At 35.4% G+C, this 24025-nt stretch overlaps 3 protein-coding genes across 5 annotated transcripts; 2 read left to right on the top strand and 1 right to left on the bottom strand.

Moving 5' to 3' along the window:
- The first annotated feature begins 2844 nt into the window (after nt 1-2844).
- Nucleotides 2845-12034, top strand: LOC116139412 (E3 ubiquitin-protein ligase BRE1-like 2). Of its 3 annotated transcripts, XM_031425088.1 has the most exons (19): nt 2845-3032; nt 4039-4200; nt 4305-4392; nt 4514-4744; nt 4900-5067; nt 5967-6166; nt 6279-6362; nt 6483-6602; nt 6687-6873; nt 6950-7110; nt 8026-8097; nt 8618-8694; nt 9049-9243; nt 10312-10384; nt 10581-10667; nt 10790-10927; nt 11018-11220; nt 11522-11684; nt 11841-12034. In XM_031425088.1, the coding sequence occupies exons 1-19, from the start codon at nt 2919-2921 to the stop codon at nt 11970-11972; spliced, it is 2655 nt and encodes an 884-aa protein (XP_031280948.1). In that variant the 5' UTR covers nt 2845-2918; the 3' UTR covers nt 11973-12034. The 3 variants fall into 3 exon arrangements, with proteins under 3 accessions (XP_031280948.1, XP_031280949.1, XP_031280950.1); XM_031425089.1 differs by lacking the exons at nt 2845-3032; nt 4039-4200; nt 4305-4392 and having other exon boundaries at nt 4609-4767; XM_031425090.1 differs by lacking the exons at nt 2845-3032; nt 4039-4200; nt 4305-4392 and having other exon boundaries at nt 4609-4814.
- A 1296-nt stretch (nt 12035-13330) lies between these two features.
- LOC116139399 lies at nt 13331-17014 on the top strand. The gene is given in 6 exon segments (XM_031425078.1): nt 13331-13346; nt 14374-14476; nt 14546-14583; nt 14586-14621; nt 16265-16437; nt 16551-17014. Coding segments are annotated over 6 exon segments (561 nt in total). The 3' UTR covers nt 16746-17014.
- Nucleotides 17015-17894: 880 nt separating this feature from the next.
- On the bottom strand, nt 17895-23150 carry LOC116139359 (branchpoint-bridging protein). The gene is given in 10 exon segments (XM_031425036.1): nt 17895-19719; nt 19871-20002; nt 20195-20248; nt 20397-20474; nt 21194-21276; nt 21367-21406; nt 21519-21644; nt 22812-22916; nt 22919-22980; nt 22983-23150. Coding segments are annotated over 10 exon segments (2373 nt in total). The 5' UTR covers nt 23080-23150; the 3' UTR covers nt 17895-18123.
- Between the last annotated feature and the right edge of the window lie 875 nt (nt 23151-24025).

Below are 24025 nucleotides of genomic sequence, written 5' to 3'. Positions count from 1 at the left end.
TCGTCGATTCTCTCTAGCTTCGATTTTCCTTCAAAACAGCTTCATTCTCACCTCCGGCAGTAGGAGCAGCTTCGTTGTTCTTCATTCTCACCTCCAACAATAGCTTCGTCTTTCTTCAGCTCAGTCACTCATCTTCTTCAGCTTCGTCCCTCTCCAGATTCGTCACAGAGACACAAACAATCAGATATTCTTTTCCTCTCCACAATCTAAACCTCCCATTAGAGTTGAAATCTTCTCTAAAATTTTTGAATTAAAACGGTTTATGGGATTATCAATATTTTATTTGGTTATCATTTTGAGTTGTCAACAACACAATAATCATATGGATTGCTCTTTGTTAACATTACTGTGTTTGACTTTAAAGCTTTTCTTCGTAAGTAATGAAATCTTGGAATTTAAGTGGAAGTTATGAGTGGAATTTAAGTGGATTATCAATTTTGGACTTTATAGCTTTTCTTCGTATTAGTCTTGGAATTGGAGTTTGAATCTTCTCTAAAATCTTCAGGCATGATTGATTTTAGGTGTAACACCAAAAACAAAAGAGTATTGTTTGATTGTAATTTTTAGAATAAGAGAATTGATTATTAAGATTTCAGTGTAAGGAAAACTAAGATTTTACAGATGTGTAGTAGATGATATTACAATTCTATACTTTAACGGTTTGAATCAGGGAAAATTAAAAAAAACAAATAATAATAAGTTTAAGGGGAAAACCGGTTCGGTTTCGGTTCAGTTAAATTCCTGAATCGAAAAACCGGTTCGGTTCAGGAAATCGGTTAACCGATTTTAAACACCCCTATATGAGGGCATTTGTGTTTGAAATGTTTATTAATTAAGAGTAAAATGGAAACAAAATTTAGATTACCTCAATAATAAAAGAATAACACCCCTTGAGAAAGTAATCTGATTACCTCCTATATCATTAGGTGCGTTTAGTTCGGGGAATGTTTTATTGCTCAAAAGGTAGTATTACCTCCGAGATAGATGACCTCAAAGATTACTGGAGAATGTTACACCAATATGTTTGGTTAGATTAGTGGGTATAAATAATTAAGATGATTGATTGGAAATAATAAAATATTATCGATAGAAGCTTTTACTAAACTGTCATCCTTTTTAATATAATAATAATAATAATAATAATAATATATTATTATTATTATTATTTTTAAATAAATTCCTTTAACCCCCTATATTTGAAAATTTAACTAAAACACCCCCAACAACAGAGTTTAAATTTAAAAAAAATACCCACAGTCACCCAAGAAACCCACAGCCATCCAAGACCACCGCTGGCAACCGGCATCAATCACCAAAATGGTAGCCATGCATCGTTTTGGCTATTTTCGGCCAAATCCAAGGTCGAAAACAGCTAGATCACTATGGATCTGGCTAAAAACGACCAGATAGATCCACGAAAATCTAGCTGTTTTTAGCCAAATCCACGTTGATATGGCTGTTTTTAGCTAGATCAAAAATAGCTAGGTCGTCGTGGATTTGGTTGAAAACGGCCACAAATAGTTGATCAATTATGGTCGTTTCTGGCCAGATTCATGTCTATCTAGCCGTTTTCAACCTTCGATCTAGCAGGAAACAGTTAGATCGATGCACAGCTAGCCAGATCCCACTGGGCATGTTTCAATATGGTGACTATTTTCGATGGTCGACAGTGGTGGCTGGTGGCCGGTGGTGCTCTTTGGTTGCTGGGAGTATTTTGTTAACTTTTAAACTTTTTGTGATTGTGGTGTTTTAGTAAATTCTAAAATGTAAGGGGTCTAAGTTTATTGTTATTTGGTAGACATTTAAGGGCAATTGTGTCCAGAATGATATTTAATTAAAGGCAAGATAGGTATAAAATTAAGAGACCCTAGTAATCTTTAAGAAAAATGCTATCCTTACAAAGACTTATACAAAGAAGGCTACAAAGTGAAGGAAAAAACAAAGAAAAAAGGGATAAAGAGAAAGAGAGAGAGAGAAATCATGAAGATCAAGGGTAGGGGTTGTCTTTGTATGCCCCATTTGTATTTGTCTTTGTAAGACTAGCACTTCTCAATCTTTAAATACCACCCCTTGAGAAAGTAATCTGATTACCCTCTATTAACCCACAGTAATCACTATTGGTATTGAAAGATTACCGAAGTATTTTATTACTTGACAACCAAACAAGGGAATGTCCGGAATTAAAGATAGATTACCGAAGTTATATTTCCAAAGCTCTAACCAATCACACCCTTAGTAATTGCTATTGTATTGGAAGATTATTGAAATTTTTTATTATTTGATAACCAAACAAGGGAATGTCCGGAATCAAAAATAGATTAGCGGAGTAATCTTCTTAGATCCCTAACCAAACGCACACCCTAATAGAATTTGTGGGGTGTTATAAGAAAAGAAAATCTTAAAGGGGTATTCGGGTGTTAAAGAAAAAAAATTCTTGAAACTTTAAGTGGGGTGTATTAAGAAGGGAAAATGATAGAGTTACCGAAAAGTTTTCATCGAATTTGTGCACCGAATGACGTGATAAAATCCTGACTGTTGATTAATATTAACTGATAATAAATCAACGGTTAGAATTTTATCATGTTATTCGATGCATAAATTCGGTGCACACCCGTCGATAAGTATAGCATTACTCATTAAGAAGTGGGGTTTCCTTAGTTTGAGAGCGGGGGCCCAGTAGAAGTGCTCTTTTACAAAAGTAATAAACTCTGGGCCGAGTGCTCTACCCAACTGGGCCTAATTCGTTTCATCAAAACAGCGTCGTTTAATGTAGATTGCTACGACATCGTTTTAGTGACACAAACTCACACTCTCTCTCGCTTCTCTTCGAATCAAAGCCTCTCTCCTCTCTCACGCTCTCGCAACACGCACAAACTCTCTCTTCTTCTAGGGTTTTCAGAGGCCTCTAGATGTTGTAAATGGAAAACGAAGGGCCGAAAGAGCCAGACAAGAAGAAGCCGCACTTGAATTCTCACCCTCTTTCTCCCTCCATGGCTCGCAACTCTGCCACTTCTCCTTCGAATAACAAAACCGTAATCTCTCTCTAGCTCGCTTTGTTTTATTTGTTCTTATAGTTATTATCGGAATCGTCTCGTTTTATGATTACAATATTTGCATATTCAAAATAATTTAATGTTAGGTTTCCTTTTTTAGTTATTTTCTTTTATGAAAATTACGTTGCATTAATAGGTGTAATACGCAATATGAAACGCGAACTTAGCCGAATTTTATGTTTAACTTAGCTCGAAGAAATTAAAATAAAAGGATTACGAGGAATAGTTGTTTCTAGGGTATGCTACTGTGCTGTTATAAGTTTTATGTTCACGTGATAGTAATTGTAAGTGAGCCTTTTATTTGTTTGACATTTCTATCTGGAGGCATTTGTTGATTGACATGGTTAATTTGTCAATTCGCGAACAAACAATCTGATTATGTGCGGAAGCACAACCCTGGACAGACGCATGCAGTATTCGCTAGGCTTTGGTTGTTCGGTGCAATTTAGAGTTCATAGATATGGAGGATTATTGATATTGCTTATATAGGAATTCTTTTTCAGTAGTTTATTTGTTTGTGTTTACATTAATGTAAAATTTATGAAGTTACTAGCATTTGTTGCTATATATGATTCAAAAATTTATTTGTATTTTATGTTTAATTGGAGCTCAAATAAATGATAACAAAGATAAAAAAAATTTATTTGGAATAGTTGTTTCTTGGGTTAGACTTCAGTAGTGTTATAAGTTTTAGGTTTGTGAGATAGAACTTAAGAGTGTCACTTTTTATTTGTTTGACGATTTATCCAGAGGCAATAGTTGATTAGCATGGTTAGTTTGTCAACAGAGCAAACATATAGGTTCATGAACAAACAAACTGAACTCAGTGTCAGCTAGGTTTCTGTTGTTTAGGGCATGATAGAGTTTGTAGATACGGAGAATATTGTTATTTATATTAACTCTTTTCAAGTTGCTCATTCGTATGAGTTACATTAATGTAAAACTGTAAAGGGGAGAAACTTTTAACATGATTTTAATTCTCCAGGTTGATGCGGCAGTTCTTCAGTATCAGAATCAAAAACTTGTACAGCAACTAGATGCTCAGAAGCATCAGTTGCATGATCTTGAAGCCAAAATTAAGGAATTTAAAGATAAACAAACTTCGTATGATGACATGTTAATTACAGTGAATCAACTTTGGAATCAGGTGAAGTGTCTTTTCTTTTTTGATATGTATCCTTTTTCTTGTCATTTTTACCCTCTTATGTAGTTTTGATCTAATGTGTTTAGTGCTGTCGTTTTGCTGTGTAGTTGGTTGATGATTTGATCTTGCTTGGGGTACGAGCCGGTGGAGGCCCTAATGCTTTACGAAACTTGGATTGCAAAGACCAGCCACGAGGTCTTTTAGCATTTTAGCCTTTTTGTTTACTAGATGAATAAATTAGTCTTATAATCTTATATATTGCATTAACCTTGACTTTCACATCTGATTAAGTTTACTGACTTGAGCTATACTTTAGATCCTGTTCCATCTTGTCCTCCGGAGGATATGTTTCTTGGTAGACTGCTACGAGTAAATTGCATTGAAAATACTGGTAATGAGGGGATTGCCAATTACGTTGAAGAAGCCCTTGCTCCACGTCATTCATCTACTAAGGAGTTGATGAAGTTTCTGGAAGATGTCATTGAAGCACAGAGGGTGAAAACTGAGAGTGTAGCTCAGACTTTGCAAGGAAAGCTATCTGCAGAAGGTCAGAAGATATCTTGATGTCAGGTCCAATTGTTAATTCATCATTCTTCGTATATATTTCCTATGATTAGGTTAGTCCATTTCATTGTTGATCTTCAAAGTAGTATTCAATTCAGAACTTTGAATTGATTATTGTCATACATTTGGGGTTTTCAGATGCCATTATCCAATTGTCAAAGATGGATGATATGATGAAAGAAGAGGCTAAAAATCTGCATGAGGTGATTGAAATTCTCCATTTGAAGCATAAGGAATATGCTAATTGGATTCAAACATATATATGCAACCATTCAGTTGATCAGTCTGAGATTAAACGCGTCGCAGGTCTGTGATAAAATTCTGACTGAAGATATTTTTATTTTTCTTGCACATGTTTTGACCTAGATGCATAACTCTCTGCAGTCATGCCAAAATGCCATGTTCTTATTTATTTATCTTTTTTTAGAAGAAACATATTAATATTGTTGATTGAAACTTGCCAAAATGTTAGGCTCCGTTTGGTTCACTATTCTAATGCTTTTAGAATAGTATTTTGAAAAAAGTAAAGTTGAGTTGAGTTGGGTTATATATACGAGAAAGGTAATTATTAATGTTTTGAGTTGAATAAAGTAGAATTGATTTTTTAGAATATTGAAACAAATGCATTTTTGGGGTTTTAGGATAGGATGGTGGAATAGGATAGGATAAAAATAGTGAACCAAAGGGGCCCTTATTGACATGTAATTATTCAGAAGAATGTTAGCAACCTGGAAAATACTTAGCTGTTCTATGGGTACCATTTCTCAATTTTTTTTTTCCATTTACAGATCCAAAAATAGATAGAATATATGTTTAATATTTTTTATGAATAACTTGAGTTAGAAAACACAAAATTTGTTTTCCAAGATTTAGTGATAAACTCAAAAACAACTTCAAAATGGTTATTTATTAAAAAAAAAAGGGTTCTGGAAACACCTACAACTCTTTTCTATACTTATTCAAAATACTATTACCAGATGTGTTTTCATGGTTTTGGTTCTCAAAACCTAATTTCTGAATGTGGGTCCTTGGCTATATCAAAATTGTATTTGATGCAGCCGTGTATAAATTAATTCTGTTGCTTATGTTTAAGGTTTAACAAATTAGGTTTTTATTTGTGGGTTCTCTTACACATTCAATCCACATTTGATGTGGAACCTCATGATTGTTTACTAACCATATGTATATATTGTTTATGTTCTTAGGTGAGCTCGAAGAGAGCATGGCTGAACTTGAAGAAAGTAGAAGAAAGCTGGTCAATCTGAAGATGCAAAAAGATGTGGCATCTGGCATGCCTTTGCGGACTCCAGGTGCAGTAACTGCTAATGGAAGTGTTTCACCAGAGAAGTCTGCTGATAGGACAATGGACATGCAGGAATTGAAGGATTCCATTGAGGAAACAAAGGTATCAATTATGTGATACTCTCTCTCTCTCTCTCTCTCTCTCTCCCCAGTTTGTTTGTATGGTCTAACTTGTATCTAACTGAGTGGAAGATATTATTGAACAAGTACTGCAGATAGTTGCTGCTGATCGTCTTTCTGAGCTCGAAGATGCACAGCAGGACAACATCAACTTGTCAAAACAATTGCAAAATCTTCAGGTTTTTTAATTAGAATTACGCGCATGAGTTTGATTTTTTCTTTTTGTCTCAAACACTTGTCTTATTGTTTTTATTTTTGGTACATTTTATAATCTAACTTTTGATATTGTGTTTGTACAGAATGATGTGAATGACGACAAATATATATACTCGTCTCGACAGTATAATTTAATCAATGATCAACTCCAACATTGGAATGTTGAGTTGGAACGATACAAAGCATTCACAGATTCTTTGCAGGTTAAACTGCTATGTTTTGGTTTCCATTATTTTGGCATGCTGTGTTTTGGTACTGGCTTCTCGTCGCTAAAAGTTTGATTTCAGATTGACAGGTCTTTTGTTGTAAGAAGGGAGAAGGAATTGAATGTAAGAGTAGAGTCAGCAGATGCTGCTAGGAGCACCATTGATGATTCTGAATCTAGAATTGAACAGCTAGAGCATCAGCTGCAGAAGTGTATGATTGAAAAAAATGATCTTGAGATGAAAATGGAAGAAGCTGTTCAGGATTCAGGTATTTGTTTTGCTAGTTTCTCTTTCAGGTGCATTCTAGTAGAGCTTCTGGTTTTTCAATGCTTTTATTATTCCAGGGAGAAACGATATTAAAATGGAGTTTCGTGTAATGGCGTCGGCTTTGTCTAAGGAAATGGGGATGATGGAAGCTCAGCTGAATCGATGGAAGGAAACTGCCGATGAAGCCCTTTCCTTGCGTGATGAAGCACAATCACTAAAAGCTTCCTTAAGTACTAAGGTTGCTTCTCATCCCTTTCATATATATATATATATATATATAAGTAGTAATCCTCACGTTTGTTATTCCTATCGTTAGTCATTTTTGTTTACTTAGTAAATTACATCAACCCTTTGAGGAACTATTTTTAAATGATTGATATGCTTAATGGTTTTCTAATTTGTTACTTGACTCCATTTTCGAGGTTATGACGTGTTTCCCCCAAGGNTAGTAATCCTCACGTTTGTTATTCCTATCGTTAGTCATTCTTATTTACTTAGTAAATTACATCAACCCTTTGACGAACTATTTTTAAATGATTGATATGCTCAATGGTTTTCTAATTTGTTACTTCACTCCATTTTCGAGGTTAAGTTATGATATGTTTCCCCCAAGGCTAATTCCAATTTTGTTACAAAAACCATGCTGTCATTAAATTTTTTGTTCAAAAACTGTCTCACCTCTATAAATCAAATCACAGGTAAATATAAAAGATATTCATAAAACAAACTCAAAAGTTAAAAAATAAATGAGGAAAAAAAAAAAAACCTAATCTTGTCATCAAAACTTCTCTTCTCCTTCTTGTCTTCTTTTTCATCTCTATGGCTGTGTCTTTATCTCCCAGAATCCTGTGCAAATGAACTGTAAATCATCACACTTGAAAGCCCAAAAGCTAAATATTAAAGAAGCAAAACCCACCAGCCATTATTCGTTATCACACCCGTTCAAACTACCACCATTTCTTTTGTCACTGTTTCTCTTTAACTTTAACCCTTCTAAAATGCATTCTTTTTTCGTTCAAGTCAACAAAGTGAAAGTTTGCAATGCTGCTTGTTAATTTTAAATTTACTAATAGTACATCTCCATATTTGTTATGAGACTACAACGAGTGAATTCTGCTTGCTGATATTTGCCAGTTTTTTGTTGTTGGTATAGACGCATGAGCAGAGGTGTTTGGAAGACAAATGTGCAGAGCAGATGGTAGAAATCAAATCTCTGAAGGCTCTGGTAAGTTTGTCTCTTCTTATGTTAATTTTAATTGTCTTGACTTCCTACGCATTAGATGTAGGTTCCTTTCATGAATATTTGAAAATAGGATTGTCAGACCTTTTTTCAGATTGCTTGGATCTGAATACCTAGGTCAATTTAAACCCTGTGAAGTGTTTATCATCTAGTTTGGTTCAAATTTTGTCACGTTTAATTTTTCTTCTTCCTCTTGAGAAAGGAAAATTCCGTAATAAAAAACAAGAAAGCATAAATGACTAATGTTCTTGATTGCTATCATCCAATTTTTTGTGGAACACATGTAAAAGGACAGCCGGAACTTAGGGCCCATATATTAGTTGAAGAATCCATGTAAAAATAAGTTAACAAATATAACAATTGAAAGCTTGAGATATATTTTAAACATGTCAGAACTTAGGGCCCATAATGTCTAGTGACCCTGTTCCACATGAAATATGATAACTTTGAAGCTCTTATGATTATCACTTAGTATTTGTTGCTGACTGGGATTTTTGTCTTGCAGATTGAAAAGTTGCAAAAGGAAAAACTGGAATTGCAAATTATCTTGGACATGTATGGCCAGGAAGGTTATGATAACAGGTAAATTGATCTGAGGGCCCCATGCTATGAGGAAAAAAAGACGGAAAGTAAAAAATAGAGGAGAAAGAAGAAATAATTTGACCATTATATATTTGTTGCGTTGCATTCTAATTTCTGATTTTGTACAAGAGTAGAACACTGGAAAGACTTATGAAACTAACAATATGATAGTTTACTAGTCTGTCAAGGGATTTTGGGATGTGTTTCATTAGAATCTTACTATTAATTGAATTTTTTGGGCCATTTTAATTTAGTAATTTGTTTATGTTTTTCCACTTGTTGCCTTGTTTTGCATATGGTTGCTTAAGGCTTTTTGTCTCTTATTATACTTAACTTTCAAACTTTGAACTTCAGAGATGTGGCTGAGATAAAAGAATCTGAACGTCGAGCTAATTCACAAGCTGAAGTCTTAAAAAGTGCCTTGGATGAACATAGTCTGGAATTGAGGGTGAAAGCTGCTAATGAGGCTGAGGCTGCTTGCCAACAAAGGCTTTCAGTTGCTGAAGCTGAAATAGCTGAACTAAGGGCTAAACTGGATGTTTCTGAGAGGTTCATCTTCACTCTTGTTTCTTTATAAATAATCATGCACATCTGTTAGCTTTTGGGTTTTCCATGGTAATAGCTGAATTGAGAAGAAAAATGGGAACTCGTCTGCTTCTATTGTCAATTTATTATATGTATATTTCTTGTAAATATATAAAAATAGTGACAGTAGTTAGAAACTTCATTATCATTTAAGAACGCATTGTTTTCAATTTCTTGAGAGAGACATGCTTTATTCCACTGAGAGTCATGAATTTCTCCTTTATGATGGCTGAGAAAGGGGATTGATTTTCCTTCCATCTCCCAAGAATTTAAATATGTATTTAATTTAGACAATGTAATGTCTACTGCACCTAGTTCAGAGCCTGTAAATACAAAGATATACAAATTTTGCATCAATTAAAATTTAAGCAAGTGTGTACGTTTTTCAGTTAAGGTGGACTTGATAATTCATTTCTGTGATTTATCTGGGTAATGTAATTGCTCCTTGCTCTGAGGGTTATCTAGTTGTTTTTGACATTAAAATCAGTTCATGGCACTCAATTACTTTTGGAATGTATGCATTGATGGTAAAACGACTTGGTGCCTACTTAAGCTGGATTAGTGCACAAGTAATATTGAGATAACTGTAATGAATTATAGGTTTATCATTTAGTACCTCTATTGCTCTAAGTGCTATTGCACTGGCCGTGGGCTTGTGTGATACCTATGCAAGTGTCCACACTGGATAGTTGATTCAGTCTAACCTATGAGAAGTTTTATTCTCTTAAAGTGATCAATAAAAAAATTTCCTTCTGCCTGTTAGCATCTGATTGTGGCCAAGTAGCCAAATGTCACACAAACTTTTGGCATTCACCTCTTTCCCATCTTTGGAAAATCCCATATGTCCTCCCTAAGTGGCATCATTCGATAAATCATTATAAAAGTGGATGAAAAACATGGCTGCAAAGGTCTTCTTGTATTTGTTTGAGTTAGTTCAACTTCAATTGTATTTTTGCATGTTTTAAACAATTGAAGGACATATGGAAGCCACTTTTCCTCTTAACAACGAAATTCTATCTCTCTCCCTTGCAGGGATGTTATGGAGCTTACAGAGGCTATTAAAAGCAAAGATAAGGAAGCAGAGGCATACATTTCTGAAATTGAGGTTATTACTTTTCAAAACACTTGCCCCCTTTTTTATATGGAGAAGGGTTTTTCCTGGTGTCGGGGGGAGGGGTGTATTTACTGCAGCTTTGGTTCCTTGGTGGCACTTGCCACCATTTTTTATTTTTTATTTTTTTTTTTTAAAATCAAAATATATGTATTCTTTCTGCTCAATGACTGGATTCTTTTATTTCCAGACCATTGGTCAAGCATATGAAGACATGCAGACCCAGAACCAGCATTTGCTGCTGCAGGTGACTGAAAGGGATGACTACAACATCAAGGTCTGACCTATGCCGTGATTTTGTTCTACAATCTTCATTCTTTGTTTTTTGTTACATTTTTTGATGTTTCAACTGGTTGTCCTGATTTAAATGGCTCATGGGCTATGTGATTTATGATGCAGCTTGTTTCTGAGAGCGTCAAAACAAAGCAGGCACAAGGCTTTCTAATCTCTGAGAAGCAGGCATCAGTGAAGCAACTTCAACAAGTTAATGGACTTGTAGAATCTTTAAAATTAAGGATTCTCCACAGTGAAGAGCAGGTTTACTTTCTTTACACTCTGCGGAAAAGTGTGCTGTTTGGTTATTTTGTTCCCTTCTTATCTTTTGTGAACTGATTTCAAATCTTTCAGATGAAAGCCTGTCTGACAGAGGCTCTGAAATCTACTCAAGAAGACAGACATCTTACAATCAGCCTTGAAACAGCAAGGTGGGAATTGGCTGATGCTGAGAAGGATTTGAAGTGGCTGAAATCTGCTGTTACTTCTTCTGAGAAGGAACATGAGCAGATCCAGCGGAAGTTAAATGACATCCAAAAAGAACTGGATGAAGAAAGGTGAGTTTTTTCCTTAATATTGATTGTCATATGTCATGCGTATGTCATGTATCGTTAAGCAAATTGTATTTACATTTGTAGTTAGATTGTAGGATAAAGATAAGGACAAAGGTAAAAAATTTGTGACATTGATTTTGTGATGCCATTTGTTGAGAAGTGTGATTTTTTATCCCCACAATAGATACCAAATTCCAATTCGGCTGCTCATGAAGTTATTTGTGCTTCCCTAAAATACTGTTGCGGTAGAATTAACATGGCAGATATATTTTTTTTTTTTTGCTTGCCATTTTGTGTTCACCAGAAGAGAGAGGATGAAGCTTGAGGAAGATCTCATGGAATTGAATAACAAGGTTGACGAATTGACTTCTGAAACTGGAGAGGCAGCAATACAGAAACTTAGGGATGAAATAAAAGATTGCAAAGCTATTCTCAAGTGTGGTGTGTGTTTTGACCGCCCGAAGGAGGTTAGTATGCATGCAAGCTTGTACATAATTCCTTGTTGCAGTTGAACATTATATTCTTATTCATTGCTATGATTCTAATAAAAATATTAGAGTCACCATTTTTCTGGTTTTGTATCGATGAACTGATGGATGTGTACTTGTGCTAATATTTATCAGGTCGTGATTGTGAAATGCTATCACCTCTTCTGCAATCCATGTATCCAAAGAAACTTAGAGATACGGCATCGGAAGTGCCCCGGGTGTGGAACTGCTTTCGGTCAGAATGATGTCCGGCTTGTAAAGATATGACTTAACTTTCCCATGTGTTTTGTAGTTTAACTTTGGTCATAGCTAGCTCCGCATTTTGTTATCACCTTTAGCCCGAGCTTGGCATGTCCTTTGATGTTAGGCTCCCTTGTACAATAGAAATAATATTCTTTTTTTNCGTGATTGTGAAATGCTATCACCTCTTCTGCAATCCATGTATCCAAAGAAACTTAGAGATACGGCATCGGAAGTGCCCCGGGTGTGGAACTGCTTTCGGTCAGAATGATGTCCGGCTTGTAAAGATATGACTTAACTTTCCCATGTGTTTTGTAGTTAACTTTGGTCATAGCTAGCTCCGCATTTTGTTATTACCTTAGCCCGAGCTTGGCATGTCCTTTGATGTTAGGCTCCCTTGTACAATAGAAATAATATTCTTTTTTTTCTTTTTGGTCGTTTTTATGTAACTACGCTTCTTGTATTTATAAACAAAATAAGAAATTTATTTTACAAAAAAACTAGCATCTTTAGAAATTTGGCCATATTTGGTTGTTTGTACTTTGTTGTACAAGAATGTTCAATTTGTGAATAGGTTACTGGTTTGTAATGTGCTGTGTTCTTTGTTCAACCTCTTATTTGTAACTTTTATAGATAGACTTGTAAAGTGCAACATTTCAAGAGTTAATATATTGATTGCATTGTTTTAAAACTCCAATCGGAGGGCAACCTGTTTTGCTGCCCGGATCACGAGTCAAATGGTCCAACCGGTTGGACCGATGAAACAGCGACAATTTTGAGTCCGTTTGGTTCATTATTCTGATAGTTTTTGGAATAATATTTTGAAAAAAGTTAAATGTGGCGGATATTATGATGTAGGATTTGAAAATTAGCAAAAATATATTTTATGTTTGTTTATTTACTAAACACCCCTATAATAAAATATTAGAAGTTAATAAAAACACCCCCAATCCACCCATTAAATACAGACAGTCGGCCACCACCGTCGGAGGGTGGTCGAAGTGTTTTTACAATTTCTAAAAAAAATATTTGGGAGTATTTATTTAAATTAACAAATTTAGAGGGGTTTAAAAGAAAATAAAAAATATAGAATAATATTTTGGGAATAATGACATTTTACTGTTTTAACTTTTTTGGGAATAGCATAATAAACAAGGCTTTATTTTTAAAAAATTACATATTAATCCTTTAAATTTAATATATTACAAAAAATTTCCTAAAAAGTTCAATTAGTCCCTATAATTTTTATTTATTTAAAAATACCCTAAAAAATTACCAATTAATCCCTAAACTTTTGATATATATCCAAAACACCCTTATAAAATTACAAGTTAACCCTTATAATTTTGAAATATTATAAAAACTCCCCTAAGACCTGAACCAGGATGGAGAAGCTGTCAGGTCCTGGTCCGGTCCAGTTTTTAAAACAGAGATCGATCGTTGAAGTTCTCGAAAGAACACAAATTTAGTAAGCCGATAGAGCTTGCCCTATCATGAGTTGAAGAATACTAACCAAATTGTCCATATGGTGTAATGGTAGGGAGAGTTGTGTTATTTCTCTTAATGATAGAATTAATATGTAAAAATTGTCATTATGGGTTGATTTTTATATGAAGAAAGAAGCAAAATGGTTGATTCCCATGTCCCACCAGAAGATATTACTTGGAATGGATAAGATGATGGAGCAGAAGATTTCACTATTATAACACTTGTCTATCCATTAATGTTTTTAAATATTTGGAGTGGGCTCTTATCCTTTTCAAATCCTCATTTTGTGACAATTGATTGAATTTCAGCGAACAGATTATTGCAATAAAGTGATAAAACATGCTCAAAACTTTTTTCTTATTCAAAATTAGTACATTTTGGTAGACTTTGGTCATTGTATATATGACAATTCGTAATTAATTTTAATTAAATGATTATATCATGTTAGAGGAATATAACATTTTTGTTAAGTTATATAAAAATAATATATTTTTAGAACTAAAAATTATATATCTAACTTGCAACGACGGAAGACATACTCTTATATATTTATTTTTTTTTTAAATGAAGATAGAACTATTTATCTAAATTATATATTTTCGTTATCTTCTCTTTTCTTGCTTATTCTAAACGAAGTCGTTTAATCCTTTAGTCCTGACATAAACTCATCTCTTGTTCAGCCTTTCACTCACTTTCTCCCACATTCATTTTCCGAGCAAAACAAAGCAATGCAAATGCAAGTCATAACCAATCTAATCACTTCTTCTTCCCCATTTCAACACCAGAGCCACTTCAACAATCTCCTCCCCAAATCTCTTTTCCCCTCTCAGCCTCCAAACCCTCCGAAAATTACTCTTTTACCCCCACAAAACACCCCAGAAAACCAGCCCAAAAACCTCACAAAAACAACCACCATCATGCTTCTTTGCTTGAAGCTCAGTCTTGTGGGTCGGTAGACTTTGTGTCTACTATGCTCTCTTGAAGGCTGGCTTAGCTGGATCTCAAGATAACCCTTTTGTTTTGGTAGGTTGGATCATTCTTCAGTCTAAGTTCTTTTTTTTTTTTTTTTTTTTTTTTAATGTTTGATTGTTGATTTTTTTTTTAAGGGTTAGAAGTGGTGGTGTTACTGTCAGTGAATCTGGTGATTTGGGGTCTCTAAGTGGTTAGAGAACATACAAGGCAAACCAGGTTTGTGGCTTTCTTTACTTGTGTATTTAGTTGATTGATCATTTTAAATGCTGCGTTCCGGGTGGGAATCGCCGGTATTGTTACTGTAAGTAGGCTGATTTAGCATTGCTGAGTAATAATAGAAACATTCAATGTCAAGTAGGAATAAAATAGAATTTTACTTCTTTACTTGTGTATTATTTTAGGTAGCGTGAGTGCCATGGTACCGGTACAGGAATAGCGGGTATGTACTGTAAGTAGCTGATTTAAGCATTATTAAGATTGTAATGGTAACATCAATGTCAAAGTTGTGATAAAATATGATTTTTACTTCTACCTGCATATCTTCTTCAACCATTGTGAATGCTATGGTTCTGGGATGGGATGGCTGGTATTGTAAATGTAAGTTGGTGGTTTTAGCACTTTTAACATTATATTAGTAACATTCAATGTCAAAGTTGTAACAGAATATGAAATTTCCTTCTTTAGTTGCTCATTTACTTTAATCATGTAAATGGTTTGGTATTGGGATGAGAATCCCTGTTATCGTTACTGTAACTGGTTTTAGTCAATTTAACATTATAAGAGTAACATTATATGTCAAAGTAGTAGCACTATGGAATTTATACACACGTGATTGGTAAATATTACTTTTTTCGTGTTTTAACTGGCCTGATAATGCTACTTTTTTGTTGACTTTGATTTAATGAATTGTTGTCTGAAAATCGTTGTGGAGCTTGTTGCTAATCTATACCCTATGTTACATATGCGAGCTTTTTTTTTTTTAGTTTGCTGCAATTTGTTAGCTTTTAAAGTGACTAAAAGTAATTTCTAACCTAGAAGTAATGGCTTTGCAATAGTGGCATTGAAGAGGTTTAAAGAAATAGGTTTGAGTAAATCTCTGTGATATTGTATTTGCAAAGATTTTTAGTTGATTTCTAGATTCTTCTGATGTTTAATGTGGAATATATGTTATTGGTTGATAACTTTTTAAGCATAACATTTAAATGGGTATTTCCGTTGAACTTGTTTCTAACTTTTTATATTAACGGATTGCAAATTTTGAAAATAGAATGTTGTTGATACCTAAAACATTGAATTGTGACAATCAACAAAGATGTGATTTTGAAGTGCCTTACACATTAAAGAAATGTTGCAATCCTAGTTCTTGAGCTCAATGATTTTTGGATTGCCGGCTACCTTAGATAATCTGGATTATCATCACAATGTAACCGAGTATGTTCGCTTATCTATTGTTTTGTTCTTGGCCTGTTATCTACAATGAGGAGCATTTTTAAATTCCCGATGTTGAATCTTTTAATTCAAACATTATCTGGTCAGTCATTGTGGTGCTTATGACTTTGCCTCTGTTATGTGCTTCTTTTCATATTCTTTCCTGATTTGTGTTCAATCACAAAGACAGAAGAGAAACCATATATATTAGATAGTTATCTTCATATCAGAGGTTCACACTTCAAATCATTAATAACTTGTTCTGGGTCAAGCAATTCCTCTGAATTGAAGTTGTACTAATTAATTTTGGTTTTCTTAAGTCTTTCTAAGCATTTTTATTTCATCCACTCTCAACAAATTTGTTAATGATTTACATTTTGGTTGAAAGTATATATTTCTCTTTAATGGGATTGTTCTTTCTGTTTCATCAGACAAGGAAGCAGCTGACAAAAGGAAATTGGTGAGTAAATGGCATCCTACAACAAAGGGTACATTAAGAAGGAACTACAGGGTGCCTTCCAAATCTGAGGGACGCCGCCTTCTCAAAGCTATTGCATCCTTACTATCCGATGATGATCACTTCACAGAAAGCACTTCTCACAAAGTAATAAGACCTCAGATAACTGACATATACCTTTTCTGAATCCATTGGGAATAAAAATTATAAGAATGGCTTACAATGGGCATTAGCTCACAGAATTTCTTTGCTGTTTGTAGGGTTGTCAAATTCGGAGGGAGAGTGCTCACGGTGAAAGCTTGTGCTGCCACAATGTGAGGGCTCTTTTTGATGAACTCCCAACTCCTCATCTTATTGTTGAAATTACAGCATTTCCAGCTGGACCTCTCACAGAAAGGGATTACGTCAAGGCTGAGAAACTAGAAACGGTGCTCAGGTCTGGTCCTTCGATTTGAATCATCTGAAAATCTAATGGTCAACTTTTGTATGTATCCAATGCACTTGTACAGATTAGAATCAGAGACAGAAACTTCTTATGTTGTTCTCTTGCTTCGACAATTCAGCTTCATTCTTACTGGGGTATTTTTTCCTTGTCTGTTTGATGTGAGTGTGTGATATGGTTAAAACTCAACACATGTTTGAGAATGTTTGATTTGGGAAAAGCCCCAAGCTTGAGGAAAAATAAAGATGGAATGGACTGAATACAACATCATTGATTGAAAAACTCAATAGTAAGTTGATATATGTTTGCTCAACTATATCTAGATGTTTTAGTTCGAATTTTCGGATTGGGGTTGCTATTCTTTCATTGCATGATTAACAACAGGCTGGCTAGAGGGCATTTGATTGAATGATTTTACTGTCTCACCGATCATCAACTGTGTAGAAGTCATTATAGATAGTATAACATAGAACAAACCGTGTTATGTTCATTGGCCATGATGATTGTGCAGATATCTCTTCTATGCTATATGCATTACCTCAAGAATGTGGTTTCTCCCCTAGGCCCTATCCTGTGTATGCATCTCCTGAACTTGTGCCCCCCAAACCGTGTTCATGGTGCGGCGGTCGTTTCACTTGCAACAGGAAACATCAGCAGATCAGCACAAATTCGGCAGCTCCAAATTGTGCTCATAAGATCATATCATATGCCATTTTCTAGTTTGATAATGAAAATCATTTTGCACTTTTGAGTGATGTTTAAACAAATGCCTAGAAATGTGATGCCAAATGGAGGGAAAACAGAAGAAATACACAAAAGGAACATGAGATAAAAGACACGCAAAGATTGGCACAATGTGCTTACTAATTTCAATTTCTTGTTCTATCATAGAGGACATGACAGTTGCCTAAATCTAACTAGGACATTTGATTGATTTTTATAATGTTTATATGAACATTTGAAACATACAAGAAAAATGGATATGGCCATTCATGATGGAGTCTTTATTTTAGATGGGGCAAATTTAAACGCCCAAGGATTTGGTTTCATTGAAATGGGGTTTCAGCTGCTTTGTTCATATAAATTATTTATCTCATCATTTCACCATTACAAGGTTAACAAATCAACTGCCGTATCATTGGAGACAAGATTGAAACAAATTTTGTATTTGTAATATTATAGTTAAAAACAAAACGCAAGCTTCCCATAGGATAATCAGCATATGCAAACTATTGAGAATCAGTAATCGAGGATGAAATATGTATTAAATCTACTAAAAGAAACCACAACTTCCGAAACATGCAAGTAATTAATAGAGCACTACAAAATATGATTTAGCTGACTCTTGTGGGTTCTATCAATCAATTCAGTTTAGCCAACGCAATACCATATCATTTCACTCCAACTGAAGCCATCAGATCTTCGTACTCTGGATCATTCTCCTGTTTTCTGGCCATTGCTGGATTCGCTCCCTGCTGTTGAGGTGGAATAGACGCAGTAGGAGAAAATGGATCATAAATCTGCGGTCCACGAGGACTTGGTGCCAGCTTATCGGATGTAAAGGGGCGATCGTTTCCAAACTGTTGAATTAGACCTATGTGATTCTGATGTCGATTTGCTGGTGCTGGATAATTCTGCTGAAGCTGCAAAGGATTTCCTGGCCTAGGAGGGAAAGGACCAGCCAAATTGGGCACTTGCAGACCGGTACCAAAGTTCCTTGGTCTCATTTGAGAAACTGGAGTTGTAGGAGCAACAGGACTTACATTTGCAAATGCTGCATTTGGGTTTCTGGCAAACATAGGAGCCTGAGGTTGACCCATCTGGTTGCCAACCTGTGGCCGAGGAAAACCTTGCATGACAGGTTGAGCAGTCGCACTAGGACCAGTCAACCGAAAAGATGGAGCTTGAGGGCTTGGCAGTTGCATCATTGGTCTATGGGGTGGAGTATTCATCATCATTGGCTGACTGCTTGGCCTGGGAACTGTTAAAGGGGCTAGATTCTGTGGCTGGTGAGGTAGAAAAGTAAAATCACCAGAACCTGGGAGTTGAGGTCTTGAAGGTGTTCCGGAGGCTTGATTTATAGTAGAAAAGTTTGGTGGTGATATTGATGGCCCTGATGAAGCTGCCATTGGCACCAATGGTGAAGATTGCATAGGACCAGAAGCAGGAAATGCCGGAGAAGATCCCACTCGTGGCGGAGGACCAGAAGGAAAAAATGGTCCTGCAGGACGATTTAGGGCTGTGCTGGATGGCCCAGATGGAAAAGAAGGAGAAGCCATATTGCGTGCTGACATATTTGGAAGAGCATTAGCTGCAACACCTGGTCGTGAAACTCCGGGACGAAGACCCTGGGGAGGAACCATTACTGGAGCCATTTGTCCCATGTTGCTTGAACCTAAAGATGCTGCAGCACCTGCAGGAACTCCTGACCATCCAGATGAGCTCCCTGTAGGAGTCAATAGCCTGTCAGGTAGTGGTCTTGGTGGAATACTTGACACAGCTTGAGGCAATGAAGGGATTAAAGATCTTCCTTGTAGTTGAGCAGATGAAGGCTGAGATGGCATTGGAAAACTACTAGATGGACCAGCATGACCCAAAGGATGGATCTGACGCATATATGGATGGGGAGGAACTTGCATTGGCGGTAGTGAATTTTGGGGGACAAGAGGCAAATTTGGGAAAGTTGAAGTGAAACCAGCTGGTCGAGGCCCAAATAGTGAAGGCATGTTCACAGGATTGGTGGAAATGGGTGCTGAAGAATTCAGAGGATGCATTGGAGTTTGAGGTGGACCTGATGGGAACCATGGACTTTGGTATTGAAACTGACCTTGTACAGGAGTTTGCATAGGTCCAATCACAGGTGCTAATCCCTGATTTACAGCAGCACTAGGGATCACAAATGGGTTACCTTCATCCTGCCCTTGACTAAGAGCATTGGCATTTTCCCTCGAAACCAAAGTAGATGTTGAAATAGCAGCTAAATTTTCCTGCATAAAGGTTATAATAATATTCATAAAAAGAAGAGTGACTGTAGTACAATAACAACAGCAACATAACCAAGATACGAGAAAACTTGCTATGAAATCTAACTGAACAATCATAAGTAAATAGATTTCTTCTCCTAAGGAATGCACTTACTGATACTGAATTGACTAGCAATTCAATAAGGTCAGCTGCTGCATCAACTTTTTCATATGTGTCAGCTGAGATATTAATATACAACTCTTCAAATGTACTCTGGACATTCCCATCAGATGGTGATATTTCAACCTGGAATGAAGAAGGTAAAGAACAGAGAAACACAAGATTCCATGCCAACATTCTCCTAAATCCAGAAGCATCTATTTCAACCTCATTTTTGTTTTGAACACAATAAATTTAAAATATTACTATGAGAATTAGGAAATAAAATGTTCAAGAGTGTTTAGATAGTGATATCCTCCTAAAAGATGAGTAAATTACCTTCTCTCCTGTATCTGCCTTGGTGCCATAAACTTGTATTATTGTTCCAGTTTCCTAATTTGCAAAAAGATACATACATGATTCAGAAAATATATATATAAAACCCTAACATAGAAATTACTAGTTTGATCATTTAAGCAGTATTGCAAACTGATAACTCACCAGTGCAGGGACACATAGTAGTATGAGCAAAACTATTTACCTTTTCTAATCGCTTCTGAGTATCACTTGCAGGTCCAAATATTAGACCAAGAAAATTGTATCCTTGATATTCTTTTACCTGCTTTGGTAAAAACCGACAGAGTTGCATCAGAAACCATTACTTTATGACTCATGCACATTCATCACACACACTCTATATTATTAAACAACTTGTACAAGCACACTTAGATTTGTTACAGCTAGTATTGTAATTATACATCATATCAGGTTCTGCAATGATAAAATATAACAAGGATGAAAAAATTTCGGGCATTTGAATTTTCCAAACAAAGCAACCATGCATAATAGGAACAAATATTTACATGTGTAAATCATTTTGAATAACTAAAAACCTCCAACAAGAATATAAAAACCTATTTATATTCTAACCCTTCAACCCAAATAGGATCCAAGTTTGGCATGCCAAAAGTGTACATCTTCTAATGTCTTGTTTAAGGTACACGACTTTCATTCTTTCCCAAGGGTAATTTTGGTTAAGTAGTAATGGACAAACTAGCACCTTTTGTTTCACCCACTTTGAAACAGCTATGCTTTAAAATTTTCTCACACAACTTTTCTTCTTTCTAATATTTTTTTTATAAAATCCAGCTCCACTTATTAAAACTATACCTTAACCTAATGCTACAGACGGCATAATTGCTTTTTCAGAAATATTCCATTTCATGCTCAGAAAATTTTCAGTAAAATGTTAGCCGATGAGCATTTCATTCTTGAAATTAATATATGAAAATGATTAAATCAAGCACAGAATGAATGTCGACATCACACTTGACTTACAGGGATGGGAACTATTGCCTCTTTCAACAAAGGTTTATAATCTGGTGGGATCTTGTAGCTTGGATTCAATCTTAGAATCTCACCTGGAAATTTAAGCAAAAAGATAACGACTTCATACAGAAAAAGGAAAAAAAGAAAAAGAATGTATTATATGGAAAAGCTGTTAAACATACCAATAACTTCCTGCTTCTCGATTTCCAAAAGTTTTAACTTCTACATTGATAAATATTGTTGCAAGTTCAGAAAACCAGATAATAATTAAAATGAAAATAATGAAACCCAAATCTAGCAATAAGGTAGAATGCAGTATCAACTATAATTGTACCTCACTATCAGCTTGAGGATTTGAAGACTTTTGATCATCATGCTGGTCAGCTAATTGTAAATCTTGATTGTCCTCTACATCTGGAACTCCCAATTTCAGCTGTTGCGCAATTTGATCAACCCGAGTCTGCCCAAGGCAGTAATATCACTTAGTGGCACCTGGAACGGGAAGCCTCCATGTGAATGTGACCCATTCACATGGAAGACACTGACATTTTAGCACCCAATGGGAAAAGGGAAATCTTTAATTGCCACCAGCTGAGCAATATACAAATTCCTCCCACAGAGCGGGGCTCTTAATGCCCCCAACCCACTAAATTTTCACTACATTTAACTCTAATGGAAAAGAAAATCCTACAAATTTGACATTTCAAAGACCAAATTCAAAAGAGTGCAGCATATGAGCAAAGATATTCTGATTAAACTTAACATCAACAATCTAAGGAAGTCAAAGAGTATCAATTACAATAAGAAATAACTAGAGAGTCTTAGGATCCTTTTGAAGGTTCTTAAGATAAAAATATCATCTAGCAGCGTTTCTCTAAACTCAAAAAAAGCCCTACTCTAAATGTCAGAAAAAAAGATAGCCAAAAGCTCGCTTTTGAACCTGAACTACCACCATAATTACTACCAAATTTATAACTTAATTATCCCATGTTCAATACCAAAAATATATGAAAAAATAAATATAGCATCTTGTGATGTGCTTGACACTACTACTTTGCATCCTAACCTCTCAGTTCAATGGTACATTTCCATGAAGCACTTCCAAGTACTTCACCAAACTTAAAAAAAAAAAAAAAAAAAAAACAAGCACTAGCATTTAACATTTATAACTAAAATAAGGCCGTGTCCAGACGCCACTATTTTACCGGGAGCTTTAACAACCAGGCAATTCAAAGCTAATCACCTCCCGGAAATATCCCTTGAAAATCGTGTACCCAGTACTAATTTCACTTTCACAAATACAACCTGATCGTCACTGAAGCCGTGAGTAACAAAATATCACCAATTCCTATAACGGTACCAGGATTCACTCCCGGTAAAATGCGCATTTTTTTTTTCCTATAACATTACCGGCCCAGTAACATACCCATCCCCACAAAATCATATCCAATTACTAATTTCATTTCTAAAAACATGCCTCTATCATTAGCAACACCATCAGTTAACAAAAAAAAATAAAAAATTCCAGTAATAATACCGCGATTCACATACCGGCAACGTAACATTCTTCTTAAAAGACCAATTTTTTCTTTTTTCTAAAAAATTCCCAAACACGGCCTTAAAATACCTGATAAGCCAACAATCTTCCCCTTCTAACGCCGGCGTCCTCCGTTAGATCAGGTACCCATTTGGTCTTTCTCTGAGCCTTGCTCACACTTTTTTCTTCATGACCGTACTGTCGACATCGTTGCTTCCCGGTTTTTTCGCTCCTTTGAAGACTGGAACCAACGAACCGGCAACTTGTTCTTCGGAATCACGAAGCCGGCCTTCGCCCGCCGCCGCGAACTTCGAGACCTTCGCCGGAGCGGAGGAGGAGCTGTTGTAGTAGAAGACATGGTAGAGTAGGAGTGAGACTGGATGAGTGAGGAGAAAAGCTAGGGTTTTGTAGGTGACGAGTTAAAACGGTGACGTTGGCCGAGACAGATGCGTATTTGTTGAAAAAAAAGGAGCCAAGGCGAATAAAAAAATTTTGAAATGTGGTGTTGATTGGCCCAAAATTGGCCTTTGTAACTTTCTTAGATTCAACATCTCTCTTCTCTCTCTCTCTTTCTCTTTTTTTTTTTTTTTTTTTTATTTTGAAATAAGTTAATTATTATTAGACTTATATATTTAAGTAACTAAAATAAAAAAATTAAAAAGAATTTAATTGTCTTTTTCAACATGTATTACTTTTGTATGTTAGACCGAGTTTCAACCATCAAAGTATGTGAATCTGATAGCTAAATGAAAAATGATATCCTTACAAAAATAATACAAAGAGAGCTATAAAGTGACGTTAACAAGAAGGAAAAAACAAAAAAAAAAAGAGAGAGGGAGAGAGAAATCATGAAGATCAAGGATAGTAATTATCTTTATATGCCCCATTTGTATTTGTCTTTGTAAGACTAATATTGCTCTCTAAATTCTCATGTTAAAATTTGGATACAAAAAATGATACCTGGAAGTCTGGAACCATCCTTTAATTGTCACACACAAATTTGAAATTATAAAAAGAGTAAACAACTTTTTTCCACTAAATAATGTCTTAATGACACTTTCTTACCCACAGGCTTTTAAAATATTATTTTACTATCTAAATTTATATTCCGTTTCTGATTCTAATATTGTTACAACCTCACACCATCATCATTCTCTTTTTTTATCATCACTCACCAAGACCCCTCAAACCTCACTCCTGTCGACCCCGCCAATCGTCAATAATTAGGCGATTAGAGTTTGTACAACCGTCTCTCCCAAGTCAAATTCTGATTAATTTCAACCACCAAAATCCAACCTTCCACC

Source organism: Pistacia vera, unplaced genomic scaffold (assembly GCF_008641045.1).
Source record: "Pistacia vera cultivar Batoury unplaced genomic scaffold, PisVer_v2 Contig350, whole genome shotgun sequence".
In the NCBI taxonomy this organism is placed as follows: domain Eukaryota; kingdom Viridiplantae; phylum Streptophyta; class Magnoliopsida; order Sapindales; family Anacardiaceae; genus Pistacia; species Pistacia vera.
Note: the sequence above shows the minus strand (reverse complement) of the source record. Positions and strands in the feature narration are given on the sequence as shown.